Source organism: Vulpes vulpes, chromosome X, assembly GCF_048418805.1.
Source record: "Vulpes vulpes isolate BD-2025 chromosome X, VulVul3, whole genome shotgun sequence".
NCBI lineage: Eukaryota > Metazoa > Chordata > Mammalia > Carnivora > Canidae > Vulpes > Vulpes vulpes.
This window is the reverse complement of record NC_132796.1, coordinates 34572903-34593209: the sequence shown is the minus strand read 5'-3', so window position 1 is coordinate 34593209 and position 20307 is coordinate 34572903. Positions and strand designations below refer to the sequence as shown.

General features: G+C 47.6%; 1 protein-coding gene across 28 annotated transcripts in view; it reads left to right on the top strand.

Moving 5' to 3' along the window:
- BCOR (BCL6 corepressor) overlaps positions 1-11139 on the top strand; it is a 114283-nt gene extending 103144 nt beyond the window's left edge. For all 28 annotated transcript variants that reach the window (XM_072744617.1, XM_072744607.1, XM_072744602.1 and 25 more), the window contains 7 exons: positions 569-894; positions 1249-1503; positions 6130-6296; positions 7659-7804; positions 8283-8360; positions 8559-8715; positions 9953-11139. In XM_072744617.1, the coding sequence (XP_072600718.1) occupies positions 569-894; positions 1249-1503; positions 6130-6296; positions 7659-7804; positions 8283-8360; positions 8559-8715; positions 9953-10244 (1421 nt within the window). In that variant the 3' untranslated portion in view covers positions 10245-11139. The remainder of the gene's footprint in view (positions 1-568; positions 895-1248; positions 1504-6129; positions 6297-7658; positions 7805-8282; positions 8361-8558; positions 8716-9952) is intronic.
- Positions 11140-20307: the final 9168 nt, after the last annotated feature.

Genomic DNA, 20307 nt, shown 5'->3' with positions numbered 1-20307 from the left:
AGAGGCCACCCCACCCTGGCCCTGGATGGTGGCTCACCTGCCTTCCTGCAGGGAGAGGCCCCGGGAGCACACCAGAGAAATGGGTGGCCTGGGATGTGGCCGGGGGAGTGCTTTCCCCCCGAGGCCCTTCCAGCCCCCAGCTGCCCTTGGGAATGAGTGTACAGTGAGGGGCTCTGGAGGGAGCTTGGCTTCCCAGTTCCTGCTCACCGGCGCTGGGCAGGAAAGGCAAGTCAGTCTGGGTGACCCTGAGGGGCTGGCCAGGGGCCCCCGCCACCCCCTGTGGGTGGGGGTGGGAGATATGGAAGGGCTGGGCTCCTGCCCTCCTGTCCCAGTCCTTTGAAGAAACTTGGCCGTGCGGCGTCTTGTGGGTTAACCTATTTGCCATTTCAATGTGGGATAATTAAAATATTAATGCTTTGGAAACATAATTGGTATATCTTTAAAAACTGAAGCCGCTCCAGTGATCAGTGCTAACAATGGGCTTTTCTTTCCGCATCGGCTACAACTGTGTAACGCCCGCTTCTTCTCCCCCTCCCTCCTTCCCGCCCGCCACCCCCTCCGGATTTAGGCTTGCCTGTGTTCTCCGGCTCTCCGCCCATGAAGAGCCTTTCATCCACCAATGCAAGCGGCAAAAAGCAGACTCAGCCAAGCTGCACGCCAGCCTCGAGGCCGCCTGCCAAACAGCAGAAAATTAAAGAAAGCCAGAAGACAGATGTGCTGTGCACAGACGAAGAAGAGGATTGCCAGGCTGCCTCCCTGCTGCAGAAATACACCGACAACAGCGAGAAACCATCCGGGAAGAGACTGTGCAAAACCAAGCATCTGATCCCTCAGGAGCCCAGGCAGGGCTTGTCACTGACAGGAGACTACTATGTGGAGAACACTGATGGCAAGGTACCTCTTGCCCCCCCTGCTCGCCCGCTGGGCCTGGGAGAGCACTGCCTGCCTGCCCGCCTGCCCGCCCGCCCGCCCGCCCGCCTCTCTGCTTCTGAGGACGGGGCTTTCCTTTTCCCAGGTTCCTTCCCCCAAAAGTCACTGCCCCCCTATCCCAGGCTGGTGATGAAGTTTCAAACTAGTAAGAATGAAACCCCTTCTCTCCACCCACCCCTGGCCCCTCTCCACACCTCCCCCAAACAAAAGAAAAGGGAAAAATGCCTGCCTCCACTCTGGTCCGTTACTTGGGGAGGAGGGGAGAAGCTGGTGTCAGAAGCCGGACCTAACCATGCACGCTGCCTGGTTTTGTGATAGGTGACTGTCCGGAGATTCAGAAAGCGGCCTGAGCCCAGTTCCGACTACGATCTGTCACCAGCCAAGCAGGACCAGAAGCCCTTCGACCGTTTGCAACAATTGCTGCCAGCTTCCCAGTCCTCACAGCTGCCACGCTCAAGCTCCCCTCCAGAGACCACCCAGTCGCGCCCGATGCCTCCAGAAGCACGGAGACTCATTGTCAACAAGAACGCGGGCGAGACCCTCCTGCAGCGGGCCGCCAGGCTTGGCTACGAGGTGAGAGGCCTTGGGAGCCCTGCATTCCAAGACCCCTGACCCTCGTTGCTCCTTCGAGGCTGGGGGTGGTGGGGGTACCCCCCCCCCCGCCGCCGCGTGCCCCGGGGCAGGGGCTCAGCCCCCTCCACATCAGGGGCCAGCCTGGATATTCCAGCAGGATGTTTGTGTGAGCCCCACTCGTGCTCCCGTCTCTTTGCTGGCTTGTTCAATCGCCGTGTGAAAAGAAAGGCCTCTCTGATGTTCAGTTCGTGTTCAGGCAGGTAGGCTGCTTCGGCATCCTCCAGTCTTGCTCACTTATCTCTGATATAAAATCTGACATAACCCAGGGCTTGGCGACTGGGGGAATTTTAATGAGCCCTTTTGGATTCTGATTAGCAAGGGGGAGAGAAGTTATTAGCTCTATTTTGGGTTGCTTCTGCTGTTTCAGGCAAAGCGGGGACCCTGTTGGGAGGAGGTGGGAGATGTCTGGGCAGGTGTAGGGGTTGTAGGGTAGGGTGCAGTGGGGGGCAGACCAGAAGAGAAGGGTCTTTTTTTTTTTTTTTTTTTTTTTTTTTGAGGGCCCAGGAGCCTGAGGGGGAGGAACTCTGGCTCTGCCTAAGACTCACCACCCCCTCCCTCTCCCCCACCCCACTGCTCTCCAAGACCGGCTCACATTGGAGTTGCCCTCTGAGAGATAGATTACCCCCTCTGCCCTGCACAGCTTCCCCACCACACTTGTCAGATGAAATTGTGATGTAATAGCCCACAGGGCAAAGGCATTTTTTATGCTGGCATCAGCCCCCTGGGAATTGAATGGTGAAAATAAAATGGGGCTCAGCAGGCTAAGTGTGGAGGTGTGGACGAGGCCCGCGGTGGCAAGACCTGTGCCAGCCCAGGGCTCCGTCGAGGGCTCCCAGGACTTGCCCGGAGTCCTGGCCCCCACACCCTGGCCAGCTCTGTGCCTCTGTCTGCTGTAGGGGGGAGCTTGTTTTTTTTTTTTTTTTTTTTTTTTAATTTATTTATGATAGTCACAGAGAGAGAGAGAGAGAGAGAGGCAGAGACACAAGCAGAGGGAGAAGCAGGCTCCATGCACCGGGAGCCCGACGTGGGATTCGATCCCGGGTCTCCAGGATCGTGCCCTGGGCCAAAGGCAGGCACTAAACCGCTGCGCCACCCAGGGATCCCTGTAGGGGGGAGCTTGACCCCAACCCAGCCCCCTCCACCTGCCACCCACTCCCCTCCCTTCCCCAGGGAAGTAACTGGGTAGGAAGTAAGAAGCCCTAGCAGATTTCTTAGTTTAGGGGTAGTTTAGGTTGTCAGTTAATTGTGTTACCGTTTGTACCGACATGTCTCTTCCAGAGATCTGTGGATTGCCAGGAGAGAACTCTGGAATAATTCTTTGGTTAGGGGAGGTGAAACCCACGTGGCACGGTTGGCTTCCCGGGAGCTGAGAGCTGCAGCACTTAAGAGGACAGGGCAGATACTCTACACGCTGAGCTAGAGCCCAGGTGCCTGGCGTTCGCTCGTTATTGGTCATGGCTGAGAAAAAGGACCTGTGATTTGGCAGACACTGGAGAGCAGGAGGGTGACCCTGTTCCATTTGCCTTAGAGGGCAGGGCTCCCAATCTCCCCTCTGAACTTGACATTTCCAGCGATCCCCATTTGGGACCAGAAACCTCAGGAGACCCTTGTTCGTCCTCTAAGGAAGTTTCCATCTTGGTTTTTGTGGAACTCAGGGGGTCTCGGGCCTGGACGGAAGAGCCCTTACTCAATCCACGCATTAAGCTACGTAACAGGTTTTGATAGCGTCTGAAGCCCTGGGAATGTTTAGGTCAGGACAAATCGGGGCGGGGGGGTTACCCCTTCACAGCGAAAGTTCAGTATGTAAGTTACACAAATCACCAGTTTTGATGCCGAACATTTAACGATTCACTTTTAACCCCCAACTTTCTAGGATTTTGTTGGGCAGGATGTCAAATGTTGGGATGGTGGCCACTTAGATTTGACAGCCTGAATCTTTGAATGTTGAAGGACAGTTTGTTTAACCCCAGTAAAGGCGTGTTTTTGCGAAGCCATTGATTTGGGGAGGGTCTTGTAGAAGTTAATCTTTACCACTGTGATTTTTCTGCTTACCTAGAGATACTGTGTGTCATAGAAGGTTGTCTGAGCTTTGTGTTGTGGTTATCTGGTCCTTATGGTTTAGAAACACCCTCTGTGTTAAATAGACCACTTTGCATGGCTAGAGACACTTGAAGCTCTCCCTCCTGATAAAAATACTTCTGTTTCTTAGGCTAAAATGCCAGTGTGCAACCACATGCTTGTGCATTTAGTGGTGATGGTTAAATTTTCTATGAATTGAATAAATCATGTTTTTAAAAAAGTTAATGAGGCATTTAATTAATTAACAATGTCGGGTTTATGGCCTTTATGGTTACATTTTGCGGTTAATGGCATTCGGCTTATAGCCGCTTAACAGAGAATTGTCCAACGAAAACAGTTTAATTTTGTTTGGAAATGGGTGGGCTGCCCTTCAAACACTCCCATGTCTAGCATAGAAAATAAAGCAAGAACTGTGTTGGGTAGAGGACTGGCCCAGCCTCGTAGCCATCGTCCCTGTGAGTGACATCAAGCACTGTAGAGGCCACTGCCCTCCTTGCAAGGTGAGTGTACAGAGTGGGCCTCATCACAGCCAGACTGCATCCCTCTCACCGGGGCCCTCTTGGGCCTTCAGGATCTTCCCTCCTGACTGGTTACCCGTCGACTTGAGCTGTAGATCTAGTACCTCACCTTCATTGAACTTGGGGTTTAACCTCTCCAGACCTCAATTTCCTCAAGCGTTGAATGAGAATAGTACCACCTTAACCTTCCTGCCATCCCAAAGGTTTACTGTGGGATAGCAGGTGATGGACTCATTTGGGGAAAATAAGACATGCTCTAAATAGCACAGTTCAGTTAGGGCTGCCCATGATGGGCAAAGAGCCCGACCTGGCCGGCAGGTGACAGCTGCCTCTCCTGCCACCCTCCAAGAAAAGAGAGTTGACTTACCCATCAGCTTCGTTGTCCTTTCATTTCTAGGTTCCCTCATACCCGCCCAGTAGCGATGAAGGTTTCCAGGTGAAGGCCATAATTGTCAGAGCAAATAAACCCTGGGTTGATAGGACACCAGGCAGGCCGCCGGGACCTGGGTAAATTGATCTGCGCACAGCAGTCGGTGGCGTTCAGACCTGATCCCAGAGCCACGTGACGAGGCCTCTCCCTGGCTGGGGCACACAACTCATTAGCTTGCAGCCGTCCACTCGAGTCTGGCTAGTGAGGGCCTGCTAAAAGAGCAGCAGCTTCATGCGGTATCCTGGATACCAGGGCTTGGGGCAGGTGGCCTGGGAGCCCAGAGGATTGTGGGCTTTCTGGCAGGTTGGGATCTGAACGAAGAAACGCATCTGTGGGCATGCCTTCTGTCTTCGTCCTCCTCCTGTCTTCCTCCTCCTCCTGTCTTCCTCCTCTTCCTGTTTTGGAAGCAGGACCTGAAGCAACAGGGCATCGATGGCCAAGTTTACCAGCATGCAACATTAGGTTCACAGGGTGAACATATGGAACGTTCTAGTTAACTCCCAAGTATATGGTCACTTTTGATTGATGGGTCCCAGAAAGGGCACAGAAGGTTTGCAGATCCCACCTTACATCCATGGGTGGCTGGAATGACCCCAGTTTTAGGTTTAACAGATGAGTTATTTAAAAGTTGTTCCAGGGAGGCCTGCTCTGACCCCGTCCAGCTCCCCACTAGCAAGTAGACTGAGTGTAGGCAGGCCCCGCCTACCTGCAGCTCTGGGAACCTGACAGCTCTCTGCTGGGCATGACTTGTAGGAAAACAGTGTGGTGTGTTTTCTGGTGGCAAATGCTGTTCTGTGTGTTTGAAAACTTTCTTAATCAAGGTAATAAAACATTGAATAAATTACTGCTCTGCTTACTGGGAGCGGTTCATATTAATATTTTAACACACCAAAGAAGTCAGATTAATAACAGTGATTCTAATGCAAACCGTTGACACAGGATACCTTCTGATACGGGGGCGGGGGGTGTGTAGACTTGTTTTATTTAGTTCTCAAGACGTGTAGGGTGCAGCGTACAGGTTTCTGGATCTCTGTCCTTAACTTAAGGAACTATGAAAATCTTATATGTTGGTTCTGCTCCAAGTGGTGTGGTGCGAGGTAGAATAGAGGGTGGGATTATCTGAAGCATTTGGTGTCCTTTCTCGATGTTATATGTGGTGAAAAGAGAGAGTGTCTCTTACCCTATTTACCCTGCAAGCAGGAGCTTGGGAGGACCTGGCTAACCAAACCTGCCCCCCCCACCCCCCCTCTACGTGAAGGAATGTTCTCCAGCTGATTTAATCTCTGGGCATCGGTCATCCACGCTTTTATCTAGACTTGTGTTTTTCTCCACTACCACCTACTGAATGGACCCATTCACTCCATCACATGTGCTCTTGCCGCCTTGCCAGCACATCCCCCCCGGCCTGTGTTGCAGGGGCTCTGAGCCCCAGGGATGCACATCTTTGAGAGTAGGCACTGCCAGGCTATGGACAAGACACCCTCACAGGGTTTGTTGTGCAGTGCTCTGATGGTGTACCTCTCTCTTCTCCACCCACAGGAGGTGGTCTTGTACTGCCTGGAGAACAAGATTTGTGATGTGAACCATCGAGACAATGCGGGTTACTGCGCCCTCCATGAGGCTTGTGCTAGGGGGTGGCTCAACATCGTGCGACATCTCCTTGAGTACGGCGCAGACGTCAACTGCAGTGCCCAGGACGGAACCAGGTCAGTGGCTGTGGGAGGAACCAGGAGGGCATGGGGAAAACCCCCGAAGGAAAGATGAAGGGTGATAACCTAAGCATGTTGATGGTGGAGTCTTCTAGAATGGAATTGAACAAACCTCTCTGGCAAATTTAGATAGGACTTTAAAATTAGTAAAGCTCCCCTGGACAGAAGTCCCTGAAGATGTTGGAGCCTGCGTGAATAACTGAGGGTCTTGTCTTTTATTTTAAAGATTTTATTTATTTATCCATGAGAGACCCACAGAGAGAGGCAGAGACATAGGTAGAGGGAGAAGCAGACTCCCTGCAGGGAGCCCGATGCAGGACCCAATCCCAGGACCCCGGGATCACAACCTGAGCCAAAGGCAGATGCTCAACCACTGAGCCACCCAAAGGCCCAGATGTTGTATTTTAAAACCCTAGACTCTGTCAGCATCTCTCAAATTGCTGTATTTAAAATATATGTAAGTTGATAGTCTCAGGAATACGGACAGAGGGCCAATGGCCACTGGCCCCGTAGGACCTGCCATGTCCACCCACGTCCTCAGGCCTGTCCCCTATCCTGTCCTTGACCTCAGGTCAGACTCCTAGGTTGGAGTCCCCCAAGTGTCTTCCTGGTGGTGTACATGGGATGCTACTGGGAGGTGGGCATAGGGCTTTCCCGACAGGCAGAGAATTAGCAAAACTTAAATATTAGCAATATTTGGTATCTCGCTACTTTCCAAATAGCATTCCCTCAGGATTGGACTGAGGGCAATGTTCTGACCTCGGTGGACATGGGCTGGAGGACTCTACCCTCCTGAGATTTTGCCCCAGGGACTCTACTTCTGGGCCAGAGGCTTGATCATTGATCTCTAAGCTGCTCGTGTGTGGCTTTCAGGAGAGGCTCCACTTTGTACATAGTTTTTTTAAAAAGAAAACGAGTAGGCTTTTTTTTTAATGGTAGAACAATTGTTTGGTGTTTGGCTTCTATAATGGTGTGATTTTTGTTTGTTTCTTTGGGTTTTTTTGCCCCCTATAAATTTTTTTTTTTCCAGTCTATCACTACTTAATTTCTTTTGAAAAGAGTTTCATTTTAAGCTTGAGTTCCTCCTTGGGCCCTGGATTAAAATAGATCTGCATCTGCAAATTAGGCTTGAAATTGTCCTTTCACATGCCTTGTAAAGGGTTACTCATAGAAATTATAGCAGACTAAGTTGTTGCTGTACCTCAGGCCACTCATAGTGCCTCAGTTTCCCTATCTGGAGTGGCAGCAGTGGTACGCACCTCCTTGGTGAAATAGTGTGCCCGGGGGGCTTGGTGCACACACGTCCATTTGCCTGTGGGAGGCAGGCACAGGTCCCATCCCACCCTGTGTCTCTCCTAGACCTCTTCACGACGCTGTTGAGAATGATCACTTGGAAATTGTCCGCCTGCTCCTCTCCTATGGTGCTGACCCCACTTTGGCTACGTACTCAGGTAGAACCATCATGAAAATGACTCACAGTGAACTCATGGAAAAGTTTTTAACAGGTACGACAAAGTTCAAGAAATGGTCTTAAACTCAACCATAGATGGTTTCTTCACACACTTCCGTCCAGTGACCCCCCCCACCCCCACCCCGGACCCACGGGGCCCACTCTTCCTTCCTTTAAGTTCTGTTTCCTGGGGAAAGCCTGTCTATCAGAGTAGGGATAACATGATTCAGAGAAGAGACGCATACTGTCTTTGCTTGTGAGGGCCGAGAAAATTCTTAGCTTGCCAATGTAGCCTTTTTGGTGGGCCAGGGGCAGGAAAGGTAGTCCGCCCATCAGGAAGGCAGGTGGACAGGTATGCAGGTTCTGGTCCCGTGTGGCCAAGAGCAGGGTATTGGAAGCATGCCTAAGAGGGAGAGCTGTGAGGTGGAATGTAGGTGACATGACAGCCCTAACAGTGACCTCCCCATGCCTCCCCTAAGGCGGCCAGTGTTTGATTTGCCCCAGTGGGTCTTACCTTGTTTTTCTCTCTCCAGATTACTTAAATGACCTACAGGGTCGCAGTGACGAAGACTCCAATGGCTCCTGGGAGTTCTATGGCAGCTCTGTGTGTGGTGAGCAGTGGTTCTTTTGAGTTCAGTGGCAAGTGAATGAGTTACAGAACGTTTCTCCCCGGTGTGGGTGAGGGGCGGTGGGCAGCCAATGCTGTAAGCAGGGCTGAGTTGGGCAAGAATTTTTAGAGTCTTCTTTTGACAACAGCTGAAATCTCGTGGCAGCTTACTGATTTCTTTATCTCTTTTGCCCTCCATCAGAACCAGATGATGAAAGTGGGTATGATGTTTTAGCAAACCCCCCAGGACCAGAGGACCAGGATGATGACGATGAGGCCTACAGCGATGTGTTTGAGTTTGAGTTTTCAGAAAGCCCCCTCTTACCGTGTTACAACATCCAAGTGTCCGTCGCTCAGGGGTGAGCATGACTATCATGTGCTTGAGAACTCAATGGGCTGCTCCTGAGGTGGCAGGAGTCAGAAAGCCCCATAAGCAGATGAGGGCTGGTGGGTGAATGAATCCTCAATGCCCACAAACCCCACATAATGCAGTCAATCCTTTCTAGAAAAGGTATGGAGGGGGAGTACAGCATGGTATAAGTGCCCTTAACAGGACCCCTACCCGGAGCCCAAAGGACATTGAATTCAGTGACTGGAATTTCACAGAAGAGTCTGGGCACCTTGGATCCTTAGGTCACTAAACTCTTTGGGTCCTCCTCAGGAGCCCCCCACAACAGGCCACCTTAGGGACCTTCCAAGGCATTTGAGATCTGTTGGCTGATGCTGCTAGACCCCCTCTCGTGTAAAGCTGGAAAGAACATTATACATTAGCTGGGATCTTCTTGAGCGTCATCCAAGTTGGTTAGATCCAGTCTGGCCCCCATGGTCCAGCCATGGGGCTGCAGATGACCAATCCCCTGGGAGTGTGTGCACATTAGGGGACTGTTGTGCTATGTGTTGACACAGGTGCTTAATGAGTAACATCCTCCCCAGGCTCCAAAGTTGTAAACACATAGCCGTTGTGGTGACATTTTATTAGTAATAGAAATCATAAAGCGTGGCAGGGCATACAGAAGGAATGTAACACCTTCCTTCTCAAAAGCGTCACTCCCTCCCAAAAGCACCGGAGGTTGGGGATGGAGAGTGTGGGGAAGGGAACGCAAGCCAGCCAGCCTTCCACATTTATAATGCTCCACTTGGGGGTCTTGGTGGGGAGGAGAGACCCCAGGGGCCTCCGAGAGCGACTCTCAGGCCGGGATACAGAAGGCTGCCCACGGTGATAGGAGCGAGGCACTCGCCTTGGAGAGTGGTGACCTGAGCTGTGGCCAGGGCTGAGTGAGTGGGTCCTTGTGTGTCAGTTCTGGCAGCACTGTGACACTGAGATGAGGCTCCTTCGGGGTGCTGTCTCTGCTTCCCTCTAAGTCAGCCGGTCGTCTCTCGATGGTCTCTTAATAAATCCAGGCAGGTCCAGCATTCTCGCCTCCGAAAGTAGATCTTCTGAGGATGGTGAGAAGCGGGGTGGCAATGTAACTGCAGAAGTGACTGTCTTCGGTGGTGGCCAGCCCAGGGACTCTTTTCATCAAGGGTGGGCGTTCGTAGTCCTGAGTGCTTCGAGGTTGGCCAGAAGTTCGAACTATTTTCCTGTCTTGTTCGCAGGCCTCGAAACTGGCTGTTGCTTTCGGATGTGCTCAAGAAGCTGAAAATGTCTTCCCGCATATTCCGCTGCAATTTCCCGAATGTGGAAATCGTCACCATCGCAGAGGCGGAATTTTACCGGCAAGTTTCAGCAAGTCTCCTGTTCTCTTGCTCCAAAGACCTGGAGGCCTTTAACCCAGAAAGCAAGGAGCTCTTAGATCTGGTGGAGTTCACTAGCGAGCTGCAGACTCTGCTGGGCTCGTCCATGGAGTGGCTCCACCCCAGCGACATGGCCTCGGACGACTACTGGTGAGCCTGCCAGACCCGCCGTGTACAGTGTGTCATAGTGTTAATCTTTGTGCATATGTGTCATAATACGACTATTTCTGTAAAGAAAGGACACTATTACATATGAAAATATCTCTTCTTTATATAAGAGAAACGACTCCAGTCAGAAGGACTTAGCAACATGTGGTGTTTTTTGTTTTTGTTTTGTTTTCCTTTTTAAACTTCTGAGTCAGTTTTTACAAAGTTGTTATAATGTTTCTTTACTTTTCAAATGCACACCTGCTTTGGGATATGTTCATTTTTACTTGGAACATTAGTTTCTTTTCGTTTCTTTTTTAAGGAAAAAAAAATGAGGAAACGGAGCTGCACACTTGGACTCAAGGTGTCACACAAAGCTCCCATGACAGAGGCCACCACTGTTTTCAAGTGTGGCCAGAACCATACGGTTGGTTTGGGGGAGCGAATTGGGTGAAGGCACTTGGTAATTGTAACTTTATGTTTTGTTTACAGAGTACCTGCTCAGGCCAGGTAAATGCTATTGGATGTAATCCAGTAGCGTGTAATATAAATTCAAACCATATCCACACACAACAACTAATTGTATGAAACTTTTATATCCTAATTTAAAAGCTGTGAAATTAGTTTTCACGCATCAAACCGGATTGTTTATATGTTTAAACATTTTATGCTCTTATTTAAAGAAGACTTTGAGCTATTTTTTTCTGTACCCTGTAAAATATTGAAAACTAACATAATATGTTGAGGTTGCTTGAAAATGTACATAAAACTAAAATTTTCTGAATTGTGTGTTTATGTTTGAAATCTGTGTTTTAACTTTGTAAGTAAATTCTCTGCCTTTGTATTTATATTTTACAAAAATTTTCTTAAAAGGCAATAAACCTGTTGAGGAAAGGAGAAAATCGAAGTATTTCGTGTCCAATGTATTCCTAAAATGTTACTATTGTTACAGATGCCTTTTAAGTGACAATGGCAGTCAGTCCCCTACCAGTGACTTGAAGGGGAATTTATCATTTCTGTAAACGAAAGCCAACTGAGGATTTCAGGGGAGTTAGCCTTCCAACACAACATGTGTCCTAGCCTAAAAGCTCAGTTCGTGGGCGTGTATTTATTTTGATGTCTCTCAGAATCTTCTCTTCCCCATTAAAAAATTTTTTTCTTTTGATGCCCTAGTACACCTTTACATGGTCTTTGGCCTTGACGGACTATGATAACTCCATCACGGCCAACCCTTTATCTTGAAGGAGCGATTGTTCTAGAAACCCAACTGCCGTGTCCCTTCTCTCCCCAGATCTCGCATTGTTTTACCTTTTGCGGCCCAGGCCCGTAGTTTTGACCCCTCTGCCATTCCACTGCTCTTACTTTTCTAGCAGTATCCATGTGTGGTTCTACCAGTGGCACTCAGTTTTTGCCCTATGATCTTTTATGCCTTCCTTCATCACAGAGGCTGGAAAGCTGTGAGCTACTAGACTCTCTTGCAGCTAAGATCTGAGTGTTCAGTTTGGAAAGCAGAATGAGGCTGAGGCGTCTTCCTCCTAGTAGCTGCTGATAAGAGAGCTCATCGAGACATGTTGGCCATTTGGAGCGACTAGACTAGCCTTCCAACCTCAGTTCTTTGGAAGCAGTAATGGCAATAGCAGTCGCCTTCTGATGCTTGGATGACCTCCTTGACAGATTCTTCTGGAACCCAGTGGTCTCTCCCAAAGATTTTATGAGTGTGTGATTCCTTGTGTCAAATCCATTTGTGCTCAAAATGCCCTGAGTGCTTTCCAGTCCCACACTGAACTCTTGAGAACACGAAGGCAGAGCCGGGGTGGGGGGGCAGGGAGGGAGGAGGCCAGGGAGATGAAGTACTCAAGGGGGTTCTTGAAGTATGTGAAGGGAGGGGTCAGCAGGCGAGCAAAGCAAGGCGGAGCTGGGAAGGGAAAAATCCAGCACCACTGACTAACCTGACTAACCCAGCATGTGCAATGAGGGAGCCCTTTGTTGGGCAAGACTTGCAATACTATATGACGTTTGGGATATATCCCGAAGACAAGGGGTAGCCAACAAGTGTTTTTGATCTACTAATTCTTCCAGTTAGAAGGAAATCCAACTTTCACTGTTAAACCAGTCCACCCATTTCAGAAACACAGGCTCATGTCATCCATCCCCAGCCACCTTTTCCTCCCATCCCCCACTCTGGTATCAAAACACCTGTTAATAGTCTGCCAAATTCTTGTTTTTTAAGAAGTCACTTCAAACAGCAGGTGAGAGTGGCAAAAAGGGAAAAGCAAATAGCAAGACCTGTCAAACAGACCCATGGAAGTAATTTAAGCAGCAAAAGAGGACCGGTGAGCCCAAACTACTGCAGGCAGTGAGGGGCTCCCGTGAGCCCAAATTAAAGCAAAGGCTAACTCCAGGGCGTTTAGCTCTTTGTATTTGTATTTGGGCTGGAGGCAAAGGGAGGGCCCGAGGCCAGATGAGGTTCCATCCTGGATGAAGGGTATTTCTATGAATTAAGCCAAGGAAATAGGTGGGAGCTACAGGTTTAGGGAATAGATGAGGGGAAGTAATGAGCTTCGTTCAGGAAACACAGAAGGTGGTGGTTCGTGCTGTTGGAGGAGCATTACAGAGTATGAAGAACATTTATTGAACTGCCAGCATGTTTGGAACCGTGGATGAAGGAGGGCCAAAGCCTTGACTGTGGGTAGAGACAAGATAGCATATGCGTAGAGGCTCCCCCTGTGGGAATTGAGGGGATCTGGGTATCGACCACAGCGCACTGGGTGTGGACACCGAAGATGCGGTGTGAGATACGGCGACCACCGTGGCTGCAGTGAGATCACAGAGTGATTCACTCACTGCTCACCGAGGGTGGAGAGCGGCTGTGCGGCCGTGTGGTTCCTTCAACTTCTGAAGGTCTCCCTAAAGGTGTCCTGTCCCTCTCCTGGCTAGACTGTGGTCACAACCGCCATAGCCAGAGCAGCCACCCTGGATGGATAAGCCTGCGAGCCAAGTGCTCAGGGTGTTGAACGGGGCCTGGGTCCCTGAGGCCCCTGGTGTGACAGATGGAGGAAGCACCCCAGCCCTGCCCTGCCTGGCTTTTTTTTTTTTTTTTAAGATTGTATTTATTCATGAGAGACACACAGAGAGAGGCAGAGACACAGGCAGAGGGAGAAGCAGGCTCCGTGCAGGGAGCCTGATGGGGGACTCGATCCCGGGATCCCAGGATCACACCCTGAGCCAAAGGCAGACGCTCAACTGCTGAACCACCCAGGTGCCCCCCTGCCTGGCTTTTATGGGGGAGACCAATAAGTGATGACTTTGAGGCAGGCCACTGTTAATTTTGAGTTTTTCCTGCTACTCCAGCCAAATCTGATCTTCATATGCTCACCACCTGTGTGACCTTGGGCACGGTCCTCTTTCAGCCTTGTTCTCTTTTGGCAAATTGGCCTGATAGTTGTTACTAGTAAAGGACGAAAGACATCCAAGTCTCTGTCAGCCGGGTTCTGGGTGAATTAACTGGTGCATCCGTGCAAGCGATTGAGGACGGGCTCTCTGAATTGCTTTAGAATGTTCTTCACCGTATATCATTAAATGAAAAGACAAGGTGAAGAAAAGTGTGCGTGGTTTCCTGCTATTTAAGATGGGGATGGGGAGTTAAGCATATACGTATATCTGCTTTATTTTAAAAATGAAACACCTTTGAAAAAATGCTGACATCTGGGGAAAATAGAACGGGCTGCAAGTGAGAGAGGGTGGAAGCTATACCTCTCTGAATTTCCTTATTGTATAGATTTGACTTTAGAGTTTCCATAGTTTTCAACTGAAAGCAATGCCTACAAATCAAAAAGCAAAATGAAGCAAACCTAACTTGTATCCAGTTGCTAGCACCACCACACAGAAAAGAACCATTTCAAATGACTTTAAAACACAATCAATTGATTATATAATCCTTTGCGGATTTACCCCGAGGACAGAAAAGGGCAAAAAACATTTCAGATTTGTTTTCAGTAATCCTACCGTTGGTGATAGTGTCCGCATTGTTATTCTGAACCCGTCTTGTTTGTGTTTTGAGATAGAGCAAAAATGTATCTGTTGTTGTTGAGACCTGAGATTTTCAGCACGGGAGAAAGGAGATGCAAATGTACGATTGGTGAGGTTGAATACAAATTATGTACTCCTGAAGCTGAATTAGAAGTAAGATCACTATGAAGTCGTGATAAATTTTATCTTAAAAAAAATATTTCGGGGTACCTGGATGGCTCAGTCAGTGAAGCACGCAATGCTTGGTCTCAGGGTTGGGAGTTTGAACCCCATGTTTTGTATAGACATTACTAAAAAATAAAATATTTTAAAAATACATTTCATAGCTCCATCCACTGAAAAGGCCTAGACACAATGACACATAGAAATGGGCACCACTAGGTTCCAGACTGTGGTCTCTAAATACCTCATCCCACTAAAAAGAATTGAGCTTCCTTTGAGACATGGTTGGTTGCAAGTTGGGGAGATAGATAGTAGGAGGGGAGTATGGATGGACATACATAATAAGCTGGTGGGGCTTTGTCAAAATGATGCAGCAGCCTACTTGGAGAAGCCAACAGGATAAATATGGGCTGCTTTGTGCATGAGCGAAGAGAGCCACAATGAATATAAATAAGCATCAATATGTTCAAATTGTGAGTTCATAAAGGTATGCAAAACCAAACTCCTTGCTCCCCCACTGGAGGAGTGTTGGGGAAAACCTCATCATTTGAAAACTGGCAAACAAGGGAAACAATCAAGCATTTCCCCTCTTTCCTATATGAAAGGAAATATTTTGCTCCATGACAGCACCCCTGCCAACATCTGAAGAAATACCAGTTTACGACCCTTGATGAAACAGTGGATTGAGACACCTGGGTGGCTCAGCGGTTGAGTGTCTGCCTTCAGCTCAGGGTGTGATCCCGGGGTCCTGGGATCCAGTCCCACATCGAGCTCCCCACAAGGAGCCTGCTTCTCCCTCTGCCTGTGTCTCTGCCTCTCTGTGTGTCTCTCATGAATAAATAAATAAATAAAGTCTTTAATAAATGAATAAATAAATAAAATCTTAAAAATATATATTTGTGAAAACCAGGGAAATAGGAACACTGAATTTTTTTGGTGAAGTCCTTATCCTTTAGTAATACATGCTAAAATATTCATGAGTGAAATAAAAAGATATCTGGGATTTGCATCGAAATCATCCAGGAGGAGAGGTAAGGAAGAGGTAGAGATGAAATAAGCTTGATCATCAGTTGGTAATTGTCGAAGCTGGTGATGGGTACATGGAGAGTTATTTCCATTATACTCTTTTTTTTCTCATTTTGGTTATATTTGAAATTTTCTACAATAAAAAAGTTTTTTATGGGGTGCCTGGCTGGCTCAGTCAGTAGAGCACGCGACTCTTGATCTCAGGGTTGTTGATTTTGAGCTCCATGTTGGGTGTGGAGCCTCCTTAAAAATAAAAAAAAAGTTGGGCAGCCCGGGTGGCTCCGCGGTTTAGTGCTGCCTTCAGCCCAGGATGTGATCCTGGAGACCTGAGATCAAGTCCCACATCTCGTCTTGTGCAGGACTTGCCTCAGGGAAACATTTCTTTGATGGGGAGTTTATGAGATTTCTTGTTCTTGTTTATGCTTTATTTGTGGTAACGAAGGAGTGAATGACTTCCACAGCCATGGCCGGGCGGGCCGGGGGGCAGAGCGGGGCCTGGGGCTGCGGGGCTGCGGGGCTGTCCCTGGTGCGGCTGCTCCTGAGGTGTGAGGGGGCTGTGGCTTTTGTGTGGCGCAACTATGTTGGTGTTGGGGGGTGGTATGGAAATTGTTAATCTTGTATAAAGCAACTCAATAAATTGTTTCAAGGTTTCAAAAAAAAAATTCCTGCATGGAATTGCATGGATCCTGCTTCTCCCTCTGCCTGTGTCTCTGCCTCTCTCTCTGTGTCTCTCATGAATGAATAAATAAAATCTTAAAAAAAAAAGTTAAAAAAATTAATGAGCATCAATACCTATCTTTCAGAGTTGTTGTGAGGATTAAATAAGATAAAATACTAGCACACCAGGCACAATGCCCAATAGGCAGTAGGCACTGGATGTTTAAGTTCCTCCTTTTAAAAAAAGTTGTACACTTAGGGCACCTGACTGGCTCATAGACTCTTGATCTAGGGATTGTGAATTTAAACCTCACGTTGGATGTAGAGATTACATAAAAATAATCTTAAAATAAATTAGGATGTCATATACTTAAAAAAACAGACCCTGAAATGAGCCTGCCCCTTCACACACAACTTGTAAATTTCTGCAAACTAGATTTGTGTTTTTGTTGTTTCTACCATTTGGTGATGACCTATTTGCTGGAAAGATGCAGAGAAACCATGGCAAATGCTAGCTCTCAATGGTAAAGGCTAGAGGGGTCACAGAAGGGACCAGACTTCCCTGTGTATGCCGATTATATAGTTTAAAATGGTTTCAGTATCCAAAAGCCAAAAATAAAAATGAATGAATGAGGGCTAACAGTGAATTTGAATGTAAACAGAAACAAACTAAACTTAGTATCACAGTGACAACATCACCCCACAGAAAAAAATTGACCTAAGTTTCCAACATAGTATATGAAGTGTACAGCCTTAGTGGAATATACTCTGACTGCTCCACCCAGGCGCCCCTTTCTTTCCTTTCCTTTTCTTTTCTTTTTTTAAAGTAGGCTCATGGAGCCTAATTATGTAGAATATATTCTAAGGACAAAAATAACTGCAAAGATATCTTGAACTTTACATAGCCAATCTCTTGTAGTGGTATTTGTATTGTAATTCTGAAAGTATTTTACGTGCACTATAGGACAGAGCAAAGATATTGGTGATGTTGGAAACCACCGTGTGAGAAAGGAAATATGAATATAGAATATAGGGAGGATGGGGATCCCTGGGTGGCGCAGCGGTTTGGCGCCTGCCTTTGGCCCAGGGCGCGATCCTGGAGACCCAGGATCGAATCCCACATCAGGCTCCCGGTGCATGGAGCCTGCTTCTTCCTCCGCCTGCGTCTCTGCCTCTCTCTCTCTCTCTGTGACTATCATAAATAAATAAAAGTTTAAAAATAAAAAATAAAAAATAAAAAAAAAATAAAAAAAAAAAGAACATAGGGAGGAGAAACTACCTTGTGATGTTGGATTTGAATTGTCAACTCAAGATTTAAACAAAACAAATACAGTGTGGATTATTTACGTTTTGTCCACAAAAAAGGCTTAAAAAATGTTGACATACTCCAATAACAATGAGCACATCTAGCACCAAGTTCTTGGTTTCTAAATACCATTCTCCACCATCAAGGACCAGGGGCTGCGTGAAGAAATAGCTGATCCTGAGTCTGTCGCGGGGAGCATACAAGGTGAGCCTTGCCAGGAGAGGGACAACCTAGCACGGGTATTGTCAGGACAGAGCATCACCTCGGTGGTGTTCTTGTCAAAAATGTGTAACCTGAATCTGGTTGTGAGGAGACAGATAAATCCAGAATCTGGGGCATCTGGCAAGACAATTGGCCTGGCCTTCCTTTGTTTTTTCATTTTTATCAATGTCATGAGAAACAAAAGCAGGAGAGATGTTCTAGATTAGAGAAGGTGAAGAGACAAGGCAATCAAATGCAATACATAAACCTTGATAGACTTCTAGGACAGAGAAAAAAATCGCTATAAAACTCTTTGAGGGGGCGGGCACCTGCGTGGCTCAGTCTGTTAAGCGTCTGACTCTTGGTTTTGGCTCAGGTCATGATCTCAGGATTGATTGTGAGATCAAGCCCCACAGATCAAGCTCTGTGTTCAGCACAGAGTCTGCTTGAGATTCTCTTTCTCTCCCTCTGCCCCTTGTACTCTCTCTCTCTTTCTAAAAATAAATAAATAGAATCTCATTTTTAAGATTGATTTATTTATTCGAGAGAGTGAACACTGAGCGGGGGTGAGGAGCAGAGGGAGAGGGAGAAGCAGACTCTGCTGAGCAGGGACCCTAATGTGGGCCTCGATCCCAGGACCCTGAAGATCATGACCCAAACCAAAGGCAGCCGCTTAACCAACTGAGCCACCCTGGTGCCCCTAAATAAATAAAAATCTTAAAAAAATAAAAATCTTTGGGGACCACTGGAGAAATTTTAAAAAATCAATCTTAAAGAGGTATAATTTACATACAATAAAAGACACCGATTTCAAGGGTACAGTTCTATGAGTTTTGACAATTTCATACCCATGTAACCACCATTCCCAGTCAAGCATCAAACATGTCCATCACCCTCAAAAGTTTCCAGGTGCCTCTTTGCTTTCAATGCTCCCCTCACCCCAGGCAACCACAGATGTAGTTTTTCTCACTATAGAACCAAATGGGAAATTGAAATAAAGGCTATAAATTAGAGGGCATTATTGAATAGACGTACATTTTCTTAGTGATAATGGCGTCGTAGTTACGTAGGAAAATGTTCTTATTCTGGAGCGATGTATGCTAGGGTGTTTAGAGGTGAATTATCATGATGTCTGTAATTTACTTTCAAACGGTTCAGCAGAAAGTACACACACACACAGATCACAGAAGCATGGCAAAATATTACTAATTGTGAATCAAGGTGAAGGGTATATTAAACTGTTCTTTCAACTTTACTGTAGATTTGAAATTTTTCCAAATAATAAGTTGAGGGGGAAAAATGTAATTTTCATCTCAGACTTTTTTCAGTGCCTCTCAACACGGCTTCCTGAGAGAAAGATGAGACAAAGGCAGGTTAAAACATTTATTACCTTGTCACTCTTCTTTTTTTCTAAAAGGTATCAGGATGCTGCCAGAAAGAGAAGGCCCAAGAGGTTTTGTGCCCCTCTCATCACCGCCACTCCTGAAGCCCAGGCTCAGAGTTTGAGGGTGGGATGAGGGTCTGGTTTTGAGGAGGGGGTGTCTTTCCTTCTCACATTGAAGTCATCCCCTGTCTTAAAATTCATTCACAGAGTACTGGAGATGAGGGGGCTCCTAAACAACAGAGATTTCTGTTTTTTCTTTTTTAAGATTTTATTTATTTATTCGTGAGAGACACACAGAGAGAGAGGCAGAGACACAGGCAGAGGGAGAACCAGGCCCCCTGCGGGGAGTTGGATAGGGACTCAATCCCAGGAACCCGGGGTCACGACCTGAGCCAAAGGCAGACATCCAACCACTGAGCCACCCAGGTACCCCAACAACAGATTTCTTTCTCAAAGTTCTGGAGGCTATGAGTCCCTGATCAAGACACCAGTGTGGTGAAAAAAAAAAAAAAAAAAAAAAGATACCAGCGTGGTGGGTTCTGGTGAGAGCTTGCAGATGGCTTTCTTTCTCCTTTTCTTTTCTTTTCTTTTCTTTTCTTTTCTTTTCTTTTCTTTTCTTTTCTTTTCTCTTTTCTTTTCTTTTTTCTTTTCTTTTTCTTTTCTTTTCTTTTTCTTTTCTTTCTCCTTTTCTTTTCTTTTTCTTTTCTTTTCTTTTCTTTTCTTTTCTTTTCTTTCTTTCTTATGATTTTATTTATTTATTTATTTATTTGAGACAGTGAGAATGAGCATGAGCAGTGAGAGACGCAGAGGGAGAGGGAGAAGCAGATTCCCCGCTGAGCAGGGAGTGCGACTGGAAGGGTGGGTGTGATGAGGGATCCCAGACCCCAGGATCATGACCGGGGACACCCAGGCACCCCAGATGGCTGCTTTCTTATCATGTCCTCACATGATGGAAAAGTAGCTAGCCAGCCCCATGGCCTCTTGTATCAGGGCACTAACCTCATTCATGAGGGCTCCACCCTCATGTGTCCCACCACCTCCTGAAGGTTCCACCTCCCTAAGACCATCATCTCAAGGGTAGGGGTTGGGGGAGATGTTGAAGGACACAAAGGTTCTGTTCATAGCACCCTCCTTCCCAGAGCCCCCTGGTTCATACAAATGGGTCTCAGAGGATGCATCAATCAGCCCTGTCTCCCCCAGAGCAGACAGGTGCTGAGGCAGACTCACTCCGGCAAGTTGCTGGGCTCCTCCAGTGGGCAAGTGGGCTTCCGCCCCTGTGGGCCAGCTGAACTGGAGAGCACTCCC